The sequence below is a fragment of the Rana temporaria genome (assembly GCF_905171775.1).
Source record: "Rana temporaria chromosome 5 unlocalized genomic scaffold, aRanTem1.1 chr5z, whole genome shotgun sequence".
Taxonomy (NCBI): domain Eukaryota; kingdom Metazoa; phylum Chordata; class Amphibia; order Anura; family Ranidae; genus Rana; species Rana temporaria.
Window position 1 is genome coordinate 214,541 of NW_024404467.1, and position 22,247 is coordinate 236,787.

Sequence of the window (22,247 nt, forward strand, 5' to 3'; positions counted from 1 at the left end):
CCGGCTAACCACCAACCTGAACACCGAGTCCTACACCCAACCCGGCTAACCATCGACCTGAACACTGAGTCCTACACCCAACCCGGCTAACCACCAACCTGAACACCGAGTCCTACACCCAACCCGGCTAACCACCAACCTGAACACCGAGTCCTACACCCAACCCGGCTAACCATCGACCTGAACACCGAGTCCTACACCCAACCCTGCTAACCACCAACCTGAACACCGAGTCCTACACCCAACCCTGCTAACCATCGACCTGAACACCGAGTCCTACACCCAAACCGGCTAACCACCAACCTGAACACCGAGTCCTACACCCAACCCGGCTAACCACCAACCTGAACACCGAGTCCTACACCCAACCCGGCTAACCACCAACCTGAACACCGAGTCCTACACCAACCCTGCTAACCATCGACCTGAACACCGAGTCCTACACCCAACCCGGCTAACCACCAACCTGAACACCGAGTCCTACACCCAACCCGGCTAACCATCGACCTGAACACCGAGTCCTACACCCAACCCGGCTAACCACCAACCTGAACACCGAGTCCTACACCCAACCCGGCTAACCACCAACCTGAACACCGAGTCCTACACCCAACCCTGCTAACCATCGACCTGAACACCGAGTCCTACACCCAACCCGGCTAACCACCAACCTGAACACCGAGTCCTACACCCAACCCGGCTAACCACCAACCTGAACACCGAGTCCTACACCCAACCCGGCTAACCACCAACCTGAACACCGAGTCCTACACCCAACCCGGCTAACCACCAACCTGAACACCGAGTCCTACACCCAACCCGGCTAACCACCAACCTGAACACCGAGTCCTACACCCAACCCTGCTAACCATCGACCTGAACACCGAGTCCTACACCCAACCCGGCTAACCACCAACCTGAACACCGAGTCCTACACCCAACCCGGCTAACCATCGACCTGAACACTGAGTCCTACACCCAACCCGGCTAACCACCAACCTGAACACCGAGTCCTACACCCAACCCGGCTAACCACCAACCTGAACACCGAGTCCTACACCCAACCCTGCTAACCACCAACCTGAACACCGAGTCCTACACCCAACCTGACTAACCACCAACCTGAACACCGAGTCCTACACCCAACCCGGCTAACCACCAACCTGAACACCGAGTCCTACACCCAACCCGGCTAACCACCAACCTGAACACCAAGTCCTACACCCAACCCAGCTAACGACCAACCTGAACACCAAGTCCTACACCCAACCCTGCTAACCACCAACCTGTACACCGACCCGTAAAACACAACCCTGCTAACCACCAACCCCGTACACCCAACCCGCTAACCACCAACCCGTACACCAAACCCTGCACACCAAACCCTGCTAACCACCAACTGACCCGTAAAACGCAACCCTGCTAACCACCAAGCCCTACACCGATCTGTACACCCAACCCCAATAACTACCAACCCATACACCCAACCCTACAACCTGCCCTACAAGCCAATAAGATAAATAAAAGCTCGGCCAGGGGGGCACACCGCTCTGTCGGGATAAAGCTCAGCCAGGAGGGCACTCCGCTCTGTCGGGATAAAGCTCAGCCAGGGGGGGCACTCCGCACTGTCGGGATAAAGCTCAGCCAGGGGGGCACTCCGCACTGTCGGGATAAAGCTCAGCCAGGAGGGCACTCCGCTCTGTCGGGATAAAGCTCAGCCAGGAGGGCACTCCGCTCTGTCGGGATAAAGCTCAGCCAGGAGGGCACTCCGCTCTGTCGGGATAAAGCTCAGCCAGGGGGGGCACTCCGCTCTGTCTGGATAAAGCTCAGCCAGGGGGGGCACTCCGCTCTGTCGGGATAAGGCTCAGCGGCAGGGGCACTACGCTCTGTCGGGATAAAGCTCAGCCAGGGGGGCACTCCGCTCTGTCGGGATAAAGCTCAGCGGCAGGGGCACTCCGCACTGTCGGGATAAAGCTCAGCGGCGGGGGCACTTCGCTCTGTCGGGATAAAGCTCAGCAGGAGGGGGCACTCCGCTCTGTCGGGATAAAGCTCAGCCAGGGGGGCACTCCGCACTGTCGGGATAAAGCTCAGCGGCGGGGGCACTCCGCACTGTCGGGATAAAGCTCAGCCAGGGGGGCACTCCGCTCTGTCGGGATAAAGCTCAGCCAGGGGGGCACTCCGCTCTGTCGGGATAAAGCTCAGCGGCAGGGGCACTCCGCACTGTCGGGATAAAGCTCAGCCAGGGGGGCACTCCGCACTGTCGGGATAAAGCTCAGCCAGGGGGGGCACTCCGCTCTGTCGGGATAAAGCTCAGCCAGGGGGGGCACTCCGCTCTGTCGCGATAAAGCTCAGCCAGGGGGGGCACTCCGCTCTGTCGGGATAAAGCTCAGCGGCGGGGGCACTCCGCTCTGTCGGGATAAAGCTCAGCGGCGGGGGGCACTCCGCTCTGTCGGGATAAAGCTCAGCGGCGGGGGCACTCCGCTCTGTCGGGATAAAGCTCAGCGGCGGGAGCACTCCTCTGTCAGCGTGAAATAGGGGGTGTTTGGTTCCACAAGGACAAGGCAAGAACAGTCCTTAGATTGAGGGTTGGGGGCCCAGCACACTGTTAGAGGGCCCCCTGCACCCCCCTCACACATTGGCCCCCCTGGCTCAGGGTTCCCACACTTATCACCTCTCCAGATGATGTATTCCAGGACTCTCCTGCCCTCCGGTGGTCAGACACGGAACTCACCATCACATCATCACATTCCACAACTATTAGACCTATAAATAGAGACTGAAGGAAGTCTCTGCAGACTGTGAATTATGTCATTGATCGCTCCCGGCTCTCCACATCTCAGACCTGGCACACCGGGCAGGAAACCGGCATTTCACCCAAATACCCCGGAGGTGACACAACCCGGCAGATGGGCCAAGTTATCTCTGGAAGAGAATTCAATCCTCACACACACTTAGGAAGATCGATCTTCCACAGAGCCCAATCGTTCTGGGACCCCAAGTGTCAGGGTGTCATTGTTCTGGGGCCCCCAAGTGTCAGGGTGTCATTGTTCTGGGACCCCCAAGTGTCAGGGTGTCATTGTTCTGGGACCCCCAAGTGTCAGGGTGTCATTGTTCTGGATCCCCCAAGTGTCAGTGTGTCATTGTTCTGGATCCCCAAGTGTCAGGGTGTCATTGTTCTGGGACCCCCAAGTGTCAGGGTGTCATTGTTCTGGGACCCCAAGTGTCAGGGTGTCATTCTTCTGGACCCCCAAGTGTCAGGGTGTCATTCTTCTGGACCCCCAAGTGTCAGGGTGTCATTCTTCTGGACCCCCAAGTGTCAGGGTGTCATTCTTCTGGATCCCCAAGTGTCATTGTTCTGGATCCCCAAGTGTCAGGGTGTCATTGTTCTGGGACCCCCAAGTGTCAGGGTGTCATTGTTCTGGGACCCCCAAGTGTCAGGGTGTCATTGTTCTGGGACCCCCAAGTGTCAGGGTGTCATTGTTCTGGACCCCCAAGTGTCAGGGTGTCATTGTTCTGGGACCCCCAAGTGTCAGGGTGTCATTGTTCTGAACCCCCAAGTGTCAGGGTGTCATTGTTCTGGACCCCCAAGTGTCAGGGTGTCATTGTTCTGGGACCCCCAAGTGTCAGGGTGTCATTGTTCTGGGACCCCCAAGTGTCAGGGTGTCATTGTTCTGGACCCCCAAGTGTCAGGGTGTCATTGTTGTGGGACCCCCAAGTGTCAGTGTGTCATTCTTCTGGACCCCCAAGTGTCAGGGTGTCATTGTTCTGGGACCCCAAGTGTCAGGGTGTCATTCTTCTGGATCCCCAAGTGTCATTGTTCTGGATCCCCAAGTGTCAGGGTGTCATTGTTCTGGGACCCCCAAGTGTCAGGGTGTCATTGTTCTGGGACCCCCAAGTGTCAGGGTGTCATTGTTCTGGGACCCCCAAGTGTCAGGGTGTCATTGTTCTGGGACCCCCAAGTGTCAGGGTGTCATTGTTCTGTACCCCCAAGTGTCAGTGTGTCATTCTTCTGGACCCCCAAGTGTCAGGGTGTCATTGTTCTGGGACCCCAAGTGTCAGGGTGTCATTCTTCTGGACCCCCAAGTGTCAGGGTGTCATTCTTCTGGACCCCCAAGTGTCAGGGTGTCATTGTTCTGGATCCCCAAGTGTCAGGGTGTCATTGTTCTGGACCCCCAAGTGTCAGGGTGTCATTGTTCTGGGACCCCCAAGTGTCAGGGTGTCATTGTTCTGGACCCCCAAGTGTCAGGGTGTCATTGTTCTGGGACCCCCAAGTGTCAGGGTGTCATTGTTCTGGGACCCCCAAGTGTCAGGGTGTCATTGTTCTGGGACCCCCAAGTGTCAGGGTGTCATTGTTCTGGGACCCCCAAGTGTCAGGGTGTCATTGTTCTGGGACCCCCAAGTGTCAGGGTGTCATTGTTCTGGGACCCCCAAGTGTCAGTGTGTCATTGTTCTGGGATCCCCAAGTGTCAGGGTGTCATTGTTCTGGGACCCCCAAGTGTCAGGGTGTCATTGTTCTGGGATCCCCAAGTGTCAGGGTGTCATTGTTCGGGACCCCCAAGTGTCAGGGTGTCATTGTTCTGGGACCCCCAAGTGTCAGGGTGTCATTGTTCTGGGACCCCAAGTGTCAGGGTGTCATTCTTCTGGACCCCCAAGTGTCAGGGTGTCATTCTTCTGGACCCCCAAGTGTCAGGGTGTCATTGTTCTGGGACCCCCAAGTGTCAGGGTGTCATTGTTCTGGGACCCCCAAGTGTCAGGGTGTCATTGTTCGGGACCCCCAAGTGTCAGGGTGTCATTGTTCTGGGACCCCCAAGTGTCAGGGTGTCATTGTTCTGGGACCCCAAGTGTCAGGGTGTCATTCTTCTGGACCCCCAAGTGTCAGGGTGTCATTCTTCTGGACCCCCAAGTGTCAGGGTGTCATTCTTCTGGACCCCCAAGTGTCAGGGTGTCATTGTTCTGGATCCCCAAGTGTCAGGGTGTCATTGTTCTGGGACCCCCAAGTGTCAGGGTGTCATTGTTCTGGGACCCCCAAGTGTCAGGGTGTCATTGTTCTGGGACCCCCAAGTGTCAGGGTGTCATTGTTCTGGGACCCCCAAGTGTCAGGGTGTCATTGTTCTGGGATCCCCAAGTGTCAGGGTGTCATTGTTCTGGGACCCCCAAGTGTCAGGGTGTCATTGTTCTGGGACCCCCAAGTGTCAGGGTGTCATTGTTCTGGGACCCCCAAGTGTCAGGGTGTCATTGTTCTGGGACCCCCAAGTGTCAGGGTGTCATTGTTCTGGACCCCCAAGTGTCAGGGTGTCATTGTTCTGGACCCCCAAGTGTCAGGGTGTCATTGTTCTGGACCCCCAAGTGTCAGGGTGTCATTGTTCTGGGACCCCCAAGTGTCAGTGTGTCATTGTTCTGGACCCCCAAGTGTCAGTGTGTCATTGTTCTGGACCCCCAAGTGTCTGTGTGTCATTGTTCTGGACCCCCAAGTGTCAGGGTGTCATTGTTCTGGACCCCCAAGTGTCAGGGTGTCATTGTTCTGGGACCCCCAAGTGTCAGTGTGTCATTGTTCTGGGACCCCCAAGTGTCAGGGTGTCATTGTTCTGGGACCCCCAAGTGTCAGGGTGTCATTGTTCTGGATCCCCAAGTGTCAGGGTGTCATTGTTCTGGGACCCCCAAGTGTCAGGGTGTCAATGTTCTGGGACCCCCAAGTGTCAGGGTGTCATTGTTCTAGACCCCCAAGTGTCAGGGTGTCATTGTTCTGGGACCCCAAGTGTCAGTGTGTCATTGTTCTGGGACCCCCAAGTGTCAGGGTGTCATTGTTCTGGGATCCCCAAGTGTCATGGTGTCATTGTTCTGGGACCCCCAAGTGTCAGGGTGTCATTGTTCTGGGACCCCAAGTGTCAGGGTGTCATTGTTCTGGGACCCCAAGTGTCAGGGTGTCATTGTTCTGGACCCCCAAGTGTCAGGGTGTCATTGTTCTGGGACCCCCAAGTGTCAGAGTGTCATTGTTCTGGGACCCCAAGTGTCAGGGTGTCATTGTTCTGGAACCCCAAGTGTCAGTGTGTCATTGTTCTGGGCCCCCAAGTGTCAGTGTGTCATTGTTCTGGGACCCCCAAGTGTCAGGGTGTCATTGTTCTGGGACCCCCAAGTGTCAGGGTGTCATTGTTCTGGGACCCCCAAGTGTCAGGGTGTCATTGTTCTGGATCCCCAAGTGTCAGGGTGTCATTGTTCTGGGATCCCCAAGTGTCCAGGTGTCATTGTTCTGGGACCCCCAAGTGTCAGGGTGTCATTCTTCTGGGACCCCCAAGTGTCAGGGTGTCATTGTTCTGGATCCCCCAAGTGTCAGGTGTCATTGTTCTGGGACCCCCAAGTGTCAGGGTGTCATTGTTCTGGGACCCCCAAGTGTCAGTGTGTCATTGTTCTGGGACCCCCAAGTGTCAGGGTGTCATTGTTCTGGGACCCCCAAGTGTCAGGGTGTCATTGTTCTGGGATCCCCAAGTGTCCAGGTGTCATTGTTCTGGGACCCCCAAGTGTCAGGGTGTCATTGTTCTGGGACCCCCAAGTGTCAGGGTGTCATTGTTCTGGGACCCCCAAGTGTCAGGGTGTCATTGTCCTGGGACCCCCAAGTATCAGGGTGTCATTGTTCTGGACCCCCAAGTGTCAGGGTGTCATTGTTCTGGGGCCCCCAAGTGTCAGGGTGTCATTGTTCTGGGACCCCCAAGTGTCAGGGTGTCATTGTTCTGGGACCCCCAAGTGTCAGGGTGTCATTGTTCTGGACCCCAAGTGTCAGGGTGTCATTGTTCTGGGACCCCCAAGTGTCAGGGTGTCATTGTTCTGAGACCCCCAAGTGTCAGGGTGTCATTGTTCTAGACCCCCAAGTGTCAGGGTGTCATTGTTCTGGACCCCCAAGTGTCAGGGTGTCATTGTTCTGGATCCCCCAAGTGTCATTCTTCTGGGACCCCCGAGTATCAGGGTGTCATTGTTCTGGGACCCCCAAGTGTCAGGGTGTCATTGTTCTGGACCCCCAAGTGTCAGGGTGTCATTGTTCTGGATCCCCAAGTGTCAGGGTGTCATTGTTCTGAGACCCCCAAGTGTCAGGGTGTCATTGTTCTGGGACCCCCAAGTGTCAGGGTGTCATTGTTCTGGACCCCCAAGTGTCAGGGTGTCATTGTTCTGAACCCCCAAGTGTCAGTGTGTCATTGTTCTGGACCCCCAAGTGTCAGGGTGTCATTGTTCTGGGACCCCCAAGTGTCAGGGTGTCATTGTTCTGGGACCCCCAAGTGTAAGGGTGTCATTGTTCTGGACCCCCAAGTGTCAGGGTGTCATTGTTCTGGACCCCCAAGTGTCAGGGTGTCATTGTTCTGGATCCCCAAGTGTCAGGGTGTCATTGTTCTGAGACCCCCAAGTGTCAGGGTGTCATTGTTCTGGGACCCCCAAGTGTCAGGGTGTCATTGTTCTGGGACCCCCAAGTGTCAGGGTGTCATTGTTCTGAACCCCCAAGTGTCAGTGTGTCATTGTTCTGGGACCCCCAAGTGTCAGGGTGTCATTGTTCTGGACCCCCAAGTGTCAGGGTGTCATTGTTCTGAACCCCCAAGTGTCAGGGTGTCATTGTTCTGGATCCCCAAGTGTCAGGGTGTCATTGTTCTGAGACCCCCAAGTGTCAGGGTGTCATTGTTCTGGGACCCCCAAGTGTCAGGGTGTCATTGTTCTGGGGCCCCAAGTGTCAGGGTGTCATTGTTCTGGGACCCCCAAGTGTCAGGGTGTCATTGTTCTGAACCCCCAAGTGTCAGGGTGTCATTGTTCTGAACCCCCAAGTGTCAGGGTGTCATTGTTCTGAGACCCCCAAGTGTCAGGGTGTCATTGTTCTGGGACCCCCAAATGTCAGGGTGTCATTGTTCTGGGACCCCAAGTGTCAGGGTGTCATTGTTCTGGGACCCCAAGTGTCAGGGTGTCATTGTTCTGGGACCCCCAAGTGTCAGGGTGTCATTGTTCTGGGACCCCAAGTGTCAGGGTGTCATTGTTCTGGGACCCCAAGTGTCAGGGTGTCATTGTTCTGGGACCCCCAAGTGTCAGGGTGTCATTGTTCTGGGACCCCCAAGTGTCAGGGTGTCATTGTTCTGGATTCCCAAGTGTCAGGGTGTCATTATTCTGGGCCCCCAAGTGTCAGGGTGTCATTGTTCTGGACCCCCAGGTGTCAGGGTGTCATTGTTCTGGGACCCCCAAGTGTCAGGGTGTCATTGTTCTGGGATCCCCAAGTGTCAGGGTGTCATTGTTCTGGACCCCCAAGTGTCAGGGTGTCATTGTTCTGAGACCCCCAAGTGTCAGGGTGTCATTGTTCTGGGACCCCCAAGTGTCAGGGTGTCATTGTTCTGGGATCCCCAAGTGTCAGGGTGTCATTGTTCTGGGACTCCCAAGTGTCAGGGTGTCATTGTTCTGGGACCCCCAAGTGTCAGGGTGTCATTGTTCTGGGACCCCCAAGTGTCAGGGTGTCATTGTTCTGGGACCCCCAAGTGTCAGGGTGTCATTGTTCTGGGTCCCCAAGTGTCGGGGTGTCATTGTTCTGGGACCCCCAAGTGTCAGGGTGTCATTGTTCTGGGACCCCCAAGTGTCAGGGTGTCATTGTTCTGGACCCCCAAGTGTCAGGGTGTCATTGTTCTGGGACCCCCAAGTGTCAGGGTGTCATTGTTCTGGGACCCCCAAGTGTCAGGGTGTCATTGTTCTGGGACCCCCAAGTGTCAGGGTGTCATTGTTCTGGGACCCCCAAGTGTCAGGGTGTCATTGTTCTGGGACCCCCAAGTGTCAGGGTGTCATTGTTCTGGGACCCCAAGTGTCAGGGTGTCATTGTTCTGGGGCCCCAAGTGTCAGTGTGTCATTGTTCTGGACCCCCAAGTGTCAGGGTGTCATTGTTCTGGGACCCCCAAGTGTCAGGGTATCGCTGTGTCCCAGAACTCGGACACAGAATGCTTGTTCCAGCGCTCGGCTCCACGTACTTACCTCCGGGTCCCGCTCACTCTCAGCCAGCAGCGGTGTCCATGGTGAACCTTTACTCAGCGCTACAGAGACACTCCCACATCGCAGGGTGACAGTGACCACCTACCTGTTCACCCCTCCCCCCCCATGTACTGCTGACACAGGGAGTCTCTGGACAGAAGCACTTACAGCCTGAGGGCCCCTTCCAGGACCACTTCTCCACCTTTCCATCACCTGTGTGCACAGTACAAGGTGGAGGCTGTGATCTCTCATACGTGTGTGGTGCATGCAGCGGATAGGCTCACACTTTATTGGGCCACACCCAATATTGATGGTAATTTAACCACACCCACTTTTTGCCCTAGAGCTTCCCTCTTTTTCCCCCCAAGCTCTAAAGTGAGCCCTCCTATACCATACAGTGTGATAGTACCTACCATAACCTGCAGAGGGCGCCGGCAGACGCTGTGGCTCCACACCATGTGACGGCATGATGACAGACCCTCCCCCGCCATGTTAGTGATAGATGTGGCAGCATGAAAAGGGTTAGTGCTTTGCAATGTCAGAGGTTCAGCTCACAGACACATCATGAGTGACTACAGATCCCAGAATTCCCGGCTGCACATTCACACAAACCGACCAATCACAGAGCAGAGGGTGGCTTCCCTGGTCCCCCTGCTGGGCAGATGGAAAGGTCAGGATCTGCACAAGGCCAGCAAACCACATGAAGATTATATACACCAGTCACACCCAAGGACCACTATGACCCCCCCGGGGCCCCTGCACTGCACCCCCCCCTCCCCCTAGGAGCCACTCTCCTCCCTGCACTTACCCCTCCCCCTCCCCTCCACCTAGGAACCACCCTCCTCCCTGCACCTACCCCTCCACCTAGGAGCCACCCTCCTCCCTGCACCTACCCCTCCACCTAGGAGCCACCCTCCTCCCTGCACCTACCCCTCCATCTAGGAGCCACCCTCCTCCCTGCATCTACCCCTCCACCTAGGAGCCATCCTCCTCCCTGCATTGCACCTACAACTCCTCCTCGGAGCAACCCTCCTCCCTGCACCGACAACTCAGCCTCCGAGTACCTCTCCTCCCTGAACCTAAAGCTCCTCCAAAAAGCAACCCTCCTCTCTGTACCCAAAACTCCTCCTCCCTGCACCTACAACTCCTTTTCCGAGCAACCCCCTCCCCTGCACTGACAGCTACACCCCCAAGTAACCCCCCTCTCTGTACCTAAAACTCTGCCTCCGACTAACTCTCCTCCCTACCCATACAACTCCTCCTCCAAGCAACTCTCCTCACTACACCTACATATCCTCCTCTGAGCAACCAACTCCCCTGCTCTAACAAATTTGCCTCCAAACAACCCCCTCTCTGTACCTACAACTCCGCCTCCAAGCAACTCTCCTCTTTGGACCTAAAACTTCACCTCTGAGCAGCTCTCCTTCCATACCAATTCATCTACACTCATCCCACCTCTAAGCAACTCTCCTTCTTGCACCTACGACTCCACCTCCGAGCAACTCTCCTCCCTGCACCTATAACTCCTCCTCTGAGCAACTCTCTTCCCATACTAATTCATCTGCAGTCATCCTGGTAAGTGTCTCCTTAACATCCCACCTCTAAGCAACTCTCCTCCCTGCACCCAAAACTCCTCCTCTGAGCAACTCTCCTCCCTGCACCTATAACTCCTCCTCTGAGCAACTCTCCTCCCTGCACCTATAACTCCTCCTCTGAGCAACTCTCCTCCCTGCACCTATAACTCCTCCTCTGAGCAACTCTCCTCCCTGCACCTATAACTCCTCCTCTGAGCAACTCTCCTCCCTGCACCTATAACTCCTCCTCTGAGCAACTCTCCTCCCTGCACCTATAACTCCTCCTCTGAGCAACTCTCCTCCCTGCACCTATAACTCCTCCTCTGAGCAACTCTCCTCCCATACCAATTCATCTGCAGTCATCCTGGTAAGTGTCTCCTTAACATCCCACCTCTAAGCAACGCTCCTCTCACATTATTCCATCTCCAGTCATCTTAGTGGGTGTCTCCTTAACATCTCATTTGCCCCCACCAGGTAATGGAACCGCCTCTTACAGCCCTTGCCCTTGGACCCCTTTTCGCTCGTATCGTTCTTGCGTAATGAATAGCAGAGCAGAGAGAGGAGAGCAGATTAGCAGGAAGGCTTGGGCACTGTACCTTGGGCTCTACCTTTATCCCCAGAACCTGAGGGGGAAACCAGGAGAACACAGTTAGGAGGCAAAACACATGAAGATGGAGTGAAATTGTTGCTAATATTCAGCTTGGCACCAATGGCGACCAGTGATATGGCTACATAGGGCCCGAGCCCAGACAGTCCTAAATATACTGGAGGGGTGTCAGGAAGACAGGAGCGGGAGGACAGGGGATCAGAGGACTACCACATGTTCTTTGTATTGAAAGATGACGTTCTCTTCTATATAGTACCAGGGGCTGGGAAGGGGGAGGGGTGCAATGTTGGGAGGGTTGGGGTTCAATTCTATAGAACATCAGGGGCTGGGGCCAATGTTGGGAAGGCTGGGGTTCTCTTCTATAGAATATCAGGGGCTGGGGCCAATGTTGGGAAGGCTGGGGTTCTCTTCTATAGAATATCAGGGGTTGGGGTTCTCTTCTATATAATGTACCAGGGGCTGGGAAAGAGGGGGGGGCAATGTTGGGAAGACTGAGGTCCTCTCCTATAGAGTACCAGGGGCTAGGGCCAATTTTGGGAAGACTGGGATGGGGTTCTCTTCTATAGAATATCAGGTACTGGGGCCAATGTTGGTTGGGAAATTTGGAGGGGGGAGGGGCTGCAAAGTTGGGAAGGCTGGGGTTTTCTTCTATTGAGAATCAGGAACTGGGGCCAATGTTGGGAAAGTTGGGAAGGCTGGGGTTCTCCTCTAAAGAATATCAGGGGCTGGGGCCAATGTTGGGAAAGCTGGGGTTCTCCTCTAAAGAATATCAGGGGCTGGGGCCAATGTTGGGAAGGCTGGGGTTCTCCTCTAAAGAATATTAGGGGCTGAGGCCAACGTTGGAATTCTCTTCTATAGAGTATCAGGGGCTGGGGCCAATGTTGGGAAGGCTGGGGTTCTCTTCTAAAGAATATCAGGGGCTGGGGCCAATGTTGGGAAGGCTGGGGTTCTCTTCTATAGAGTAACGGTGGCTGGGGCCAATGTTGGGAAGGCTGGGGTTCTCTTCTATAGAATATCAGGGGCTGGGGCCAATGTTGGGAAGGCTGGGATTCTCTTCTATAGAGTATCAGGGGCTGGGGCCAATGTTGGTAAGGCTGGGATTCTCCTCTAAAGAATATCAGGGGCTGGGGCCAATGTTGGTAAGGCTGGGATTCTCCTCTAAAGAATATCAGGGGCTGGGGCCAATGTTGGGAAAGCTGGGAAGGCTGGGGTTCTCCTCTAAAGAATATCAGGGGCTGGGGCCAATGTTGGGAAAGCTGGGAAGGCTGGGGTTCTCCTCTAAAGAATATCAGGGGCTGGGGCCAATGTTGGGAAGGCTGGGATTCTCCTCTAAAGAATATCAGGGGCTGGGGCCAATGTTGGTAAGGCTGGGGTTCTCTTCTATAGAGTATCAGGGGCTGGGGCCAATGTTGGGAAGGCTGTGGTTCTCTTCTATAGTGTAACAGGGGCTGGGGCCAATGTTGGGAAGGCTGGGAAGGCTGGGGTTTTCTTCTATTGAGAATCAGGGGCTGGGGCCAATGTTGGGAAGGCTGGGATTCTCCTCTAAAGAATATCAGGGGCTGGGGCCAATGTTGGGAAGGCTGGGAAGGCTGGGGTTCTCCTCTAAAGAATATCAGGGGCTGGGGCCAATGTTGGGAAGGCTGGGGTTCTCTTCTATAGAATATCAGGGGCTGGGGCCAATGTTGGGAAGGCTGGGGTTCTCTTCTATAGAATATCAGGGGCTGGGGCCAATGTTGGGGTTCTCTTGTATAGAGTATCGGGGGCTGGGGCCAATGTTGGGAAGGCTGGGGTTCTCCTCTATAGAGTATCAGGGGCTGGGGCCAATGTTGGGAAGGCTAGGGTTCTCTTCTATAGAATATCAGGGGCTGGGGCCAATGTTGGGAAGGCTGGGGTTCTCTTCTATAGAATATCAGGGGCTGGGGCCAATGTTGGGAAGGCTGGGAAGGCTGGGGTTCTCCTCTAAAAAATATCAGGGGCTGGGGCCAATGTTGGTAAGGCTGGGATTCTCCTCTAAAGAATATCAGGGGCTGGGGTCAATGTTGGGAAGGCTGGGGTTCTCTTCTATAGAATATCAGGGGCTGGGGCCAATGTTGGGAAGGCTGGAATTCTCCTCTAAAGAATATCAGGGGCTGGGGCCAATGTTGGGAAAGCTGGGGTTCTCTTCTATAGAATATCAGGTGTGACGGTATCGGTATGATATCCCCGTCAACGTTCCCTTCTTCCCATAACGAAAATCACCCCAATATTCCACGAGGAGGGATATCCCTGGAATCGCCCAGAAAGCCACACATGAGACCAGCTTACTGCTTGAACAACACAGACTTTAATGTTATATCACACACAGCTTATATGTCATTTCCAAAACTGTTACAATGACAAATCTCCGCCCCCCTCACACTGGGGCTTCCATACAGATGAGTAGGTAGACACGACGGGGCCGATGCTGAAACACATTTTCTTTAGACAATGACATCAATGACGCTGAGCACTAGCTGTACTGAATACATCAACCAGACCGCTCGACCCCGCATATAGAGACATAATTACCACAATGAAGCAATCAGAATAATTAACACAAGCCACTTAAACCCAGCTCTCCTTCACACAACACAATAGATCAATTAACCTTTAGAAATAGTGAGGGGACATTAGCACATCAATAACCTGGCTAGCAGGGAGCAGTAAACTGACACATATAGGCAAATGTATCACAATGGCCCCCCTTTTGCTCCCTGCTCCGGCAAACCCGGTTGGACCTTCCCTGGTCCAGTAGGGTTGACGGGTTCAGAGCTATTAGTCAGAGGTTAACTCCGTTTGGCATGACTGACCTCCCTTGGCAACTGCTTCAGACTCAGGTATGTCACCGGGTCGTCAGATCACACGCCGGTCAGTCCCCAAGTCTTTGTGCGATCTGCAAAGTCACCAGAAGTCAGTGTGAAGACAGCGAATGGGTCTGTGCGCCGCCGTCTAGGTGTCCCGCTATGGGAGGGGGCAGGTTATGGCTCTGAAGTGACAATCCCAGGAGATTCATAAAAAGAAAAAGTTATATTTGTTGAAATGCTGTAGCACTGGTGCTCAGAGTCCGGGGGGGGGGGGGGGGGGAATCAGAGCCCCATAAGGTCAGCCACCCCCTGCTCCCTCCGCAGCCGCCGGTTCTCCTCTTGGAGCTTCTCCAGCTCCATCTCCAGTTCATGCTGCTGTGACCTCAGGTGGTTGTTCTCCTCCTCCATGCGGCTTATGCACTCCTCCAGCTCTATGTACTCACGGATCAGCTCCTGCTTGCTCATGTCCTGCAGGCTCTCCACGTGGTCCTTCATCATCAGGAACTGGGTGGTGGTGTAAGGGGCCACCGGTGGGCCCTTGGCGAACATCTCGGCACGCATCTGGGACGCCCGCTGCGACTCCCTCTCCTCCAGTCGCTTCTTCTCCTCCCAGGTCAGCTTGTTATACGGCTTCCAGGACCTCTTCTTCTTGAAGGGTGGCCGGCGGTGCCTCTTTCTGCCCAGCTCCCTCCAGGGCCCCTCTGGCTCAGGGCTGTCGCCCATGACCAGCTGACAATGGTGTTCCCTGTTGTCCGTAATAACAGATTGTACCATGAGGGCTTCGTAAGGGGTGCCCAATGGTTCTTCCTGACCCAGCTCCTTTGGATCCCAAGCCGAGTCTACACAATGGGCTGCTGCTGGTGGGCGGTACCCAGGTTGAGACCAATTTGACCTGGTGTTGTCATTCATGGGGCAATTCTGCTTGAAGTGACCCAGCTGTTTGCACCGGAAGCAGCGTTGTTCGTTGCCCTCCTGGCGATGATAGCGAGGGCTAGATGTCACCGGTCTGTTAGGAGGTTGGTATCTAGCGGTTGGTGGGTGTGAGGGCACCGTTTGTGGTGGAGGTTGTTCCTGTGGTGTGACCTGGTTCGTGTTGCGAGTATCTGCATATTCATCCGCCAACTTCGCGGCCTCTGGTAGAGTCATGGGCCTGCGATCTCTCACCCAATCTTTGACGTCCGTCTGGATGTGATTGTAAAATTGCTCCAGGAGCATTAGTTGCAAAATGTCCTCTGCGGTGGTGGCCTGGCTGCTGTTAGCCCAGTTAGAGGCCGACCGGGACAATTGGCATGCCCATTCCGCATAGGAGTCTTTCGTGGTTTTGCGTAAGTCCCTGAACTTCTGTCGGTGGGACTCTGGGGTTACTGCATAACGAGCCAGGAGCACTTCTTTAACCCGGGCGTAGCTATGAATATCCTGATCTGGCACGGTACGGAAAGCATCAGAAGCTTTGCCTGACAGTTTGCCTGACAATATTGCAACCCAGTCTCCTCTAGCTATTCGGTGCAGGTTACATTGTCGCTCAAAATCCGCCAGGAAGTTATCAATCTCACAGTCCTTTTCATCAAAAGCTTTAAAAGCGCTAAACGGAATCTTCCTTGCGTCTGCTGTGCTGTACTCACTGTTTGGAGAATGTGCGGCTGCTTGTTGGACTGCTGCCAGTTTTAACTGTAGTTCTGCGTCCCTTATTTGTTTATCCTCCTGTAGCTCTGCGTCTCTTATTTGTTTATCCTCCTGTAGCTCTGCGTCTCTTATTTGTTTATCCTTCTGTAGTTCTGCGTCTCTTATTTGTTTAGCCTCCTGTAGTTCTGCGTCCCTTATTTGTTTAGCCTTCTGTAGCTCCGCGTCTCTTATTTCTTTAGCCTCCTTCGCTAACAGGTCCATCACTTTCAGTACCACATCCGGCGTTGGGTTCGGGCCGAACCACGCTAGCTTCTCTCTCATTAGCTTGTTGGCTGGCGATTCCTCCTCCTGAATCACTGGTGTCTCCATCTCTTGTACTGCTGGCGTTGCTGCAATCCCGTCCTCCTGGTCTAGCTCCATTGATTCTGCTATGATGACCCGCTTGGTTTTGTTGCTAGCAATCCTTCCACGAACTTCCAGTAGTTCTTCCAGTGTCTGCTTGGAATCCGGGTGTGAAGGGGAATAGAAGGGAAGATCCCGCTGCTACCAACCAATTGTGACGGTATCGGTATGATATCCCCGTCAACGTTCCCTTCTTCCCATAACGAAAATCACCCCAATATTCCACGAGGAGGGATATCCCTGGAATCGCCCAGAAAGCCACACATGAGACCAGCTTACTGCTTGAACAACACAGACTTTAATGGTATAACACACAGCTTATATGTCATTTCCAAAACTGTTACAATGACAAATCTCCGCCCCCCTCACACTGGGGCTTCCATACAGATGAGTAGGTAGACACGACGGGGCCGATGCTGAAACACATTTTCTTTAGACAATGACATCAATGACGCTGAGCACTAGCTGTACTGAATACATCAACCAGACCGCTCGACCCCGCGCATATAGAGAGATAATTACCACAATGAAGCAATCAGAATAATTAACACAAGCCACTTAAACCCAGCTCTCCTTCACACAACACAATAGATCAATTAACCTTTAGAAATAGTGAGGGGACATTAGCACATCAATAACCTGGCTAGCAGGGAGCAGTAAACTGAGACATATAGGCAAATGTATCACATCAGGGGTTGGGGTTCTCTTCTATATAATGTACCAGGGGCTGGGAAAGGGGGGGGGGCAATGTTTGGAAGACTGGGTTCCTCTCCTATAGGGTACCAGGGGCTGGGGGCAATTTTGGGAAGACTGGGCTGGGGTTCTCTTCTATAGAATATCAGGTACTGGGGCCAATGTTGGTTGGGAAATCTGGAGGGGGGGGGCTGCAAAGTTGGCAAGGCTGGGGTTTTCTTCTATTGAGAATCAGGAACTGGGGCCAATGTTGGGAAAGCTGGGAAGGCTGGGGTTCTTCTCTAAAGAATATCAGGGGCTGGGGCCAATGTTGGGAAAGCTGGGGTTCTCTTCTATTGAGAATCAGGGGCTGGGGCCAACGTTGGGGTTCTCTTCTATAGAGTATCAGGGGCTGGGGCCAATGTTGGGAAGGCTGGGGTTCTCTTCTATAGAATATCAGGGGCTGGGGCCAATGTTGGGAAGGCTGGGGTTTTCTTCTATTGAGAATCAGGAACTGGGGCCAATGTTGGTAAGGCTGGGGTTCTCCTCTAAAGAATATCAGGGGCTGGGGCCAATGTTGGGAAGGCTGGGAAGGCTGGGGTTCTCCTCTAAAGAATATCAGGGGCTGGGGCCAATGTTGGGAAAGCTGGGGTTCTCTTCTATTGAGAATCAGGGGCTGGGGCCAACGTTGGGGTTCTCTTCTATAGAGTATCAGGGGCTGGGGCCAATGTTGGGAAGGCTGGGGTTCTCTTCTATAGAATATCAGGGGCTGGGGCCAATGTTGGGAAGGCTGGGGTTTTCTTCTATTGAGAATCAGGAACTGGGGCCAATGTTGGTAAGGCTGGGGTTCTCCTCTAAAGAATATCAGGGGCTGGGGCCAATGTTGGGAAGGCTGGGAAGGCTGGGGTTCTCCTCTAAAGAATATCAGGGGCTGGGGCCAATGTTGGGAAGGCTGGGGTTCTCTTCTATAGAGTAACGGGGGCTGGGGCCAATGTTGGGAAGGCTGGGGTTCTCTTCTATAGAGTATCAGGGGCTGGGGCCAATGTTGGGAAGGCTGGGGTTCTCTTCTATAGAGTATCAGGGGCTGGGGCCAATGTTGGGAAGGCTGAGGTTCTCCTCTAAAGAATATCAGGGGCTGGGGCCAATGTTGGGAAGGCTGGGGTTCTCTTCTATAGAATATCAGGGGCTGGGGCCAATGTTGGGAAGGCTGGGGTTCTCTTCTATAGAATATCAGGGGCTGGGGCCAATGTTGGTAAGGCTGGGGTTCTCTTCTATAGAATATCAGGGGCTGGGGCCAATGTTGGGGTTCTCTTCTATAGAGTATCGGGGGCTGGGGCCCAATGTTGGGAAGGCTGGGGTTCTCCTCTATAGAGTATCAGGGGCTGGGGCCAATGTTGGGAAGGCTGGGGTTCTCTTCTATAGAATATCAGGGGCTGGGGCCAATGTTGGGAAGGCTGGGGTTCTCTTCTATAGAATATCAGGGGCTGGGGCCAATGTTGGTAAGGCTGGGGTTCTCTTCTATAGAGTATCAGGGGCTGGGGCCAATGTTGGGAAGGCTGGGGTTCTCTTCTATAGAGTATCAGGGGCTGGGGCCAATGTTGGGAAGGCTGGGGTTCTCTTCTATAGAGTATCAGGGGCTGGGGCCAATGTTGGGAAGGCTGGGATTCTCTTCTATAGAGTATCAGGGGCTGGGGCCAATGTTGGGAAGGCTGGGGTTCTCTTCTATAGAGTATTGGGGGCTGGGGCCAATGTTGGGAAGGCTGGGGTTCTCTTCTATAGAATATCAGGGGCTGGGGCCAATGTTGGGAAGGCTGGGGTTCTCTTCTATAGAATATCAGGGGCTGGGGCCAATGTTGGGGTTCTCTTCTATAGAGTATTGGGAAGGCTGGGGTTCTCTTCTATAGAGTATCAGGGGCTGGGGCCAATGTTGGGAAGGCTGGGGCTCTCTTCTATAGAGTATCAGGGGCTGGGGCCAATGTTGGGAAGGCTGGGGCTCTCTTCTATAGAGTATCAGGGGCTGGGGCCAATGTTGGGGTTCTCTTCTATAGAATATCAGGGGCTGGGGCCAATGTTGGGAAGGCTGGGGCTCTCTTCTATAGCGTATCAGGGGCTGGGGCCAATGTTGGGAAGGCTGGGGCTCTCTTCTATAGAATATCAGGGGCTGGGGCCAATGTTGGGGTTCTCTTCTATAGAGTATTGGGAAGGCTGGGGTTCTCTTCTATAGAGTATCAGGGGCTGGGGCCAATGTTGGGAAGGCTGGGGTTCTCTTCTATAGAATATCAGGGGCTGGGGCCAATGTTGGGAAGGCTGGGGTTCTCCTCTAAAGAATATCAGGGGCTGGGGCCAATGTTGGGGTTCTCTTCTATAGAGTATTGGGAAGGCTGGGGTTCTCTTCTATAGAATATCAGGGGCTGGGGCCAATGTTGGGAAGGCTGGGGCTCTCTTCTATAGAATATCAGGGGCTGGGGCCAATGTTGGGGTTCTCTTCTATAGAGTATTGGGAAGGCTGGGGTTCTCTTCTATAGAGTATCAGGGGCTGGGGCCAATGTTGGGAAGGCTGGGATTCTCTTCTATAGAGTATCGGGGGCTGGGGCCAATGTTGGGAAGGCTGGGATTCTCTTCTATAGAGTAACGGGGGCTGGGGCCAATGTTGGGAAGGCTGGGATTCTCTTCTATAGAGTATCAGGGGCTGGGGCCAATGTTGGGAAGGCTGGGAAGGCTGGGATTCTCCTCTAAAGAATATCAGGGGCTGGGGCCAATGTTGGGAAGGCTGGGAAGGCTGGGATTCTCCTCTAAAGAATATTAGGGGCTGGGGCCAATGTTGGGAAGGCTGGGGTTCTCTTCTATAGAGTATCGGGGGCTGGGACCAATGTTGGGAAGGCTGGGGTTCTCTTCTATAGAGTATCAGGGGCTGGGGGCCAATGTTGGGAAGGCTGGGGCTCTCTTCTATAGAGTATCAGGGGCTGGGGCCAATGTTGGGAAGGCTGGGGCTCTCTTCTATAGAGTATCAGGGGCTGGGGCCAATGTTGGGAAGGCTGGGGTTCTCTTCTATAGAATATCAGGGGCTGGGGCCAATGTTGGGAAGGCTGGGATTCTCTTCTATAGAGAAACAGGGGCTGGGGCCAATGTTGGGAAGGCTGGGGTTCTCTTCTATAGAGTAACGGGGGCTGGGGCCAATGTTGGGAAGGCTGGGGTTCTCCTCTAAAGAATATCAGGGGCTGGGGCCAATGTTGGGAAGGCTGGGGTTCTCTTCTATAGAGTATCAGGGGCTGGGGCCAATGTTGGGAAGGCTGGGGTTTTCTTCTATTGAGAATCAGGGGCTGGGGCCAATGTTGGTAAGGCTGGGGTTCTCCTCTAAAGAATATCAGGGGCTGGGGCCAATGTTGGTAAGGCTGGGGTTCTCTTCTATAGAATATCAGGGGCTGGGGCCAATGTTGGGGTTCTCTTCTATAGAGTATCGGGGGCTGGGGCCAATGTTGGGAAGGCTGGGGTTCTCCTCTATAGAGTATCAGGGGCTGGGGCCAATGTTGGGAAGGCTGGGGTTCTCTTCTATAGAATATCAGGGGCTGGGGCCAATGTTGGGAAGGCTGGGGTTCTCTTCTATAGAATATCAGGGGCTGGGGCCAATGTTGGGAAGGCTGGGGTTCTCTTCTATAGAATATCAGGGGCTGGGGCCAATGTTGGGGTTCTCTTCTATAGAGTATTGGGAAGGCTGGGGTTCTCTTCTATAGAGTATCAGGGGCTGGGGCCAATGTTGGGAAGGCTGGGATTCTCTTCTATAGAGTATCAGGGGCTGGGGCCAATGTTGGGAAGGCTGGGGTTCTCTTCTATAGAATATCAGGGGCTGGGGCCAATGTTGGGAAGGCTGGGGTTCTCTTCTATAGAATATCAGGGGCTGGGGCCAATGTTGGGAAGGCTGGGGTTCTCTTCTATAGAATATCAGGGGCTGGGGCCAATGTTGGGAAGGCTGGGGTTCTCTTCTATAGAATATCAGGGGCTGGGGCCAATGTTGGGGTTCTCTTCTATAGAGTATTGGGAAGGCTGGGGTTCTCTTCTATAGAGTATCAGGGGCTGGGGCCAATGTTGGGAAGGCTGGGATTCTCTTCTATAGAGTATCGGGGGCTGGGGCCAATGTTGGGAAGGCTGGGATTCTCTTCTATAGAGTAACGGGGGCTGGGGCCAATGTTGGGAAGGCTGGGGTTCTCTTCTATAGAGTATCGGGGGCTGGGACCAATGTTGGGAAGGCTGGGGTTCTCTTCTATAGAGTATCAGGGGCTGGGGCCAATGTTGGGGTTCTCTTCTATAGAAAATCAGGGGCTGGGGCCAATGTTGGGAAGGCTGGGATTCTCTTCTATAGAGAAACAGGGGCTGGGGCCAATGTTGGGAAGGCTGGGGTTCTCTTCTATAGAGTATCGGGGGCTGGGGCCAAATGTTGGGAAGGCTGGGGTTCTCTTCTATAGAATATCAGGGGCTGGGGCCAATGTTGGGAAGGCTGGGGTTCTCTTCTATAGAATATCAGGGGCTGGGGCCAATGTTGGGAAGGCTGGGATTCTCCTCTAAAGAATATCAGGGGCTGGGGCCAATGTTGGGGTTCTCTTCTATAGAGTATTGGGGGCTGGGGCCAATGTTGGGAAGGCTGGGGTTCTCCTCTATAGAGTATTGGGGGCTGGGGCCAATGTTGGGAAGGCTGGGGCTCTCTTCTATAGAATATCAGGGGCTGGGGCCAATGTTGGGAAGGCTGGGGTTCTCTTCTATAGAATATCAGGGGCTGGGGCCAATGTTGGGAAGGCTGGGGATCTCTTCTATAGAGTAACGGGGGCTGGGGCCAATGTTGGGAAGGCTGGGGTTCTCTTCTATAGAATATCAGGGGCTGGGGCCAATGTTGGGAAGGCTGGGGTTCTCCGCTAAAGTATATCAGGGGCTGGGGCCAATGTTGGGACGGCTGGGGTTCTCTTCTATAGAGTATCAGGGGCTGGGGCCAATGTTGGGGTTCTCTTCTATAGAGTATTGGGGGCTGGGGCCAATGTTGGGAAGGCTGGGGATCTCTTCTATAGAGTAACGGGGGCTGGGGCCAATGTTGGGAAGGCTGGGGTTCTCTTCTATAGAGTATCGGGGGCTGGGACCAATGTTGGGAAGGCTGGGGTTCTCTTCTATAGAGTATCAGGGGCTGGGGGCCAATGTTGGGAAGGCTGGGGCTCTCTTCTATAGAGTATCAGGGGCTGGGGCCAATGTTGGGAAGGCTGGGGCTCTCTTCTATAGAGTATCAGGGGCTGGGGCCAATGTTGGGAAGGCTGGGGCTCTCTTCTATAGAATATCAGGGGCTGGGGCCAATGTTGGGGTTCTCTTCTATAGAGTATTGGGAAGGCTGGGGTTCTCTTCTATAGAGTATCAGGGGCTGGGGCCAATGTTGGGAAGGCTGGGGTTCTCTTCTATAGAATATCAGGGGCTGGGGCCAATGTTGGGAAGGCTGGGGTTCTCCTCTAAAGAATATCAGGGGCTGGGGCCAATGTTGGGGTTCTCTTCTATAGAGTATTGGGAAGGCTGGGGTTCTCTTCTATAGAATATCAGGGG

General features: G+C 54.2%; 1 protein-coding gene across 3 annotated transcripts in view; it reads right to left on the reverse strand.

Annotated features, from left to right (window-relative positions):
- MROH1 (maestro heat like repeat family member 1) overlaps positions 1-22,247 on the reverse strand; it is a gene marked incomplete at its 3' end in the record, with an annotated part of 156,514 nt that overhangs the window by 26,320 nt on the left and 107,947 nt on the right. For 2 of the 3 annotated variants that reach the window (XM_040334349.1, XM_040334348.1), the window contains 1 exon segment: positions 11,147-11,173. In XM_040334349.1, the coding sequence (XP_040190283.1) occupies positions 11,147-11,173 (27 nt within the window). 3 annotated transcript variants of the gene reach the window in all.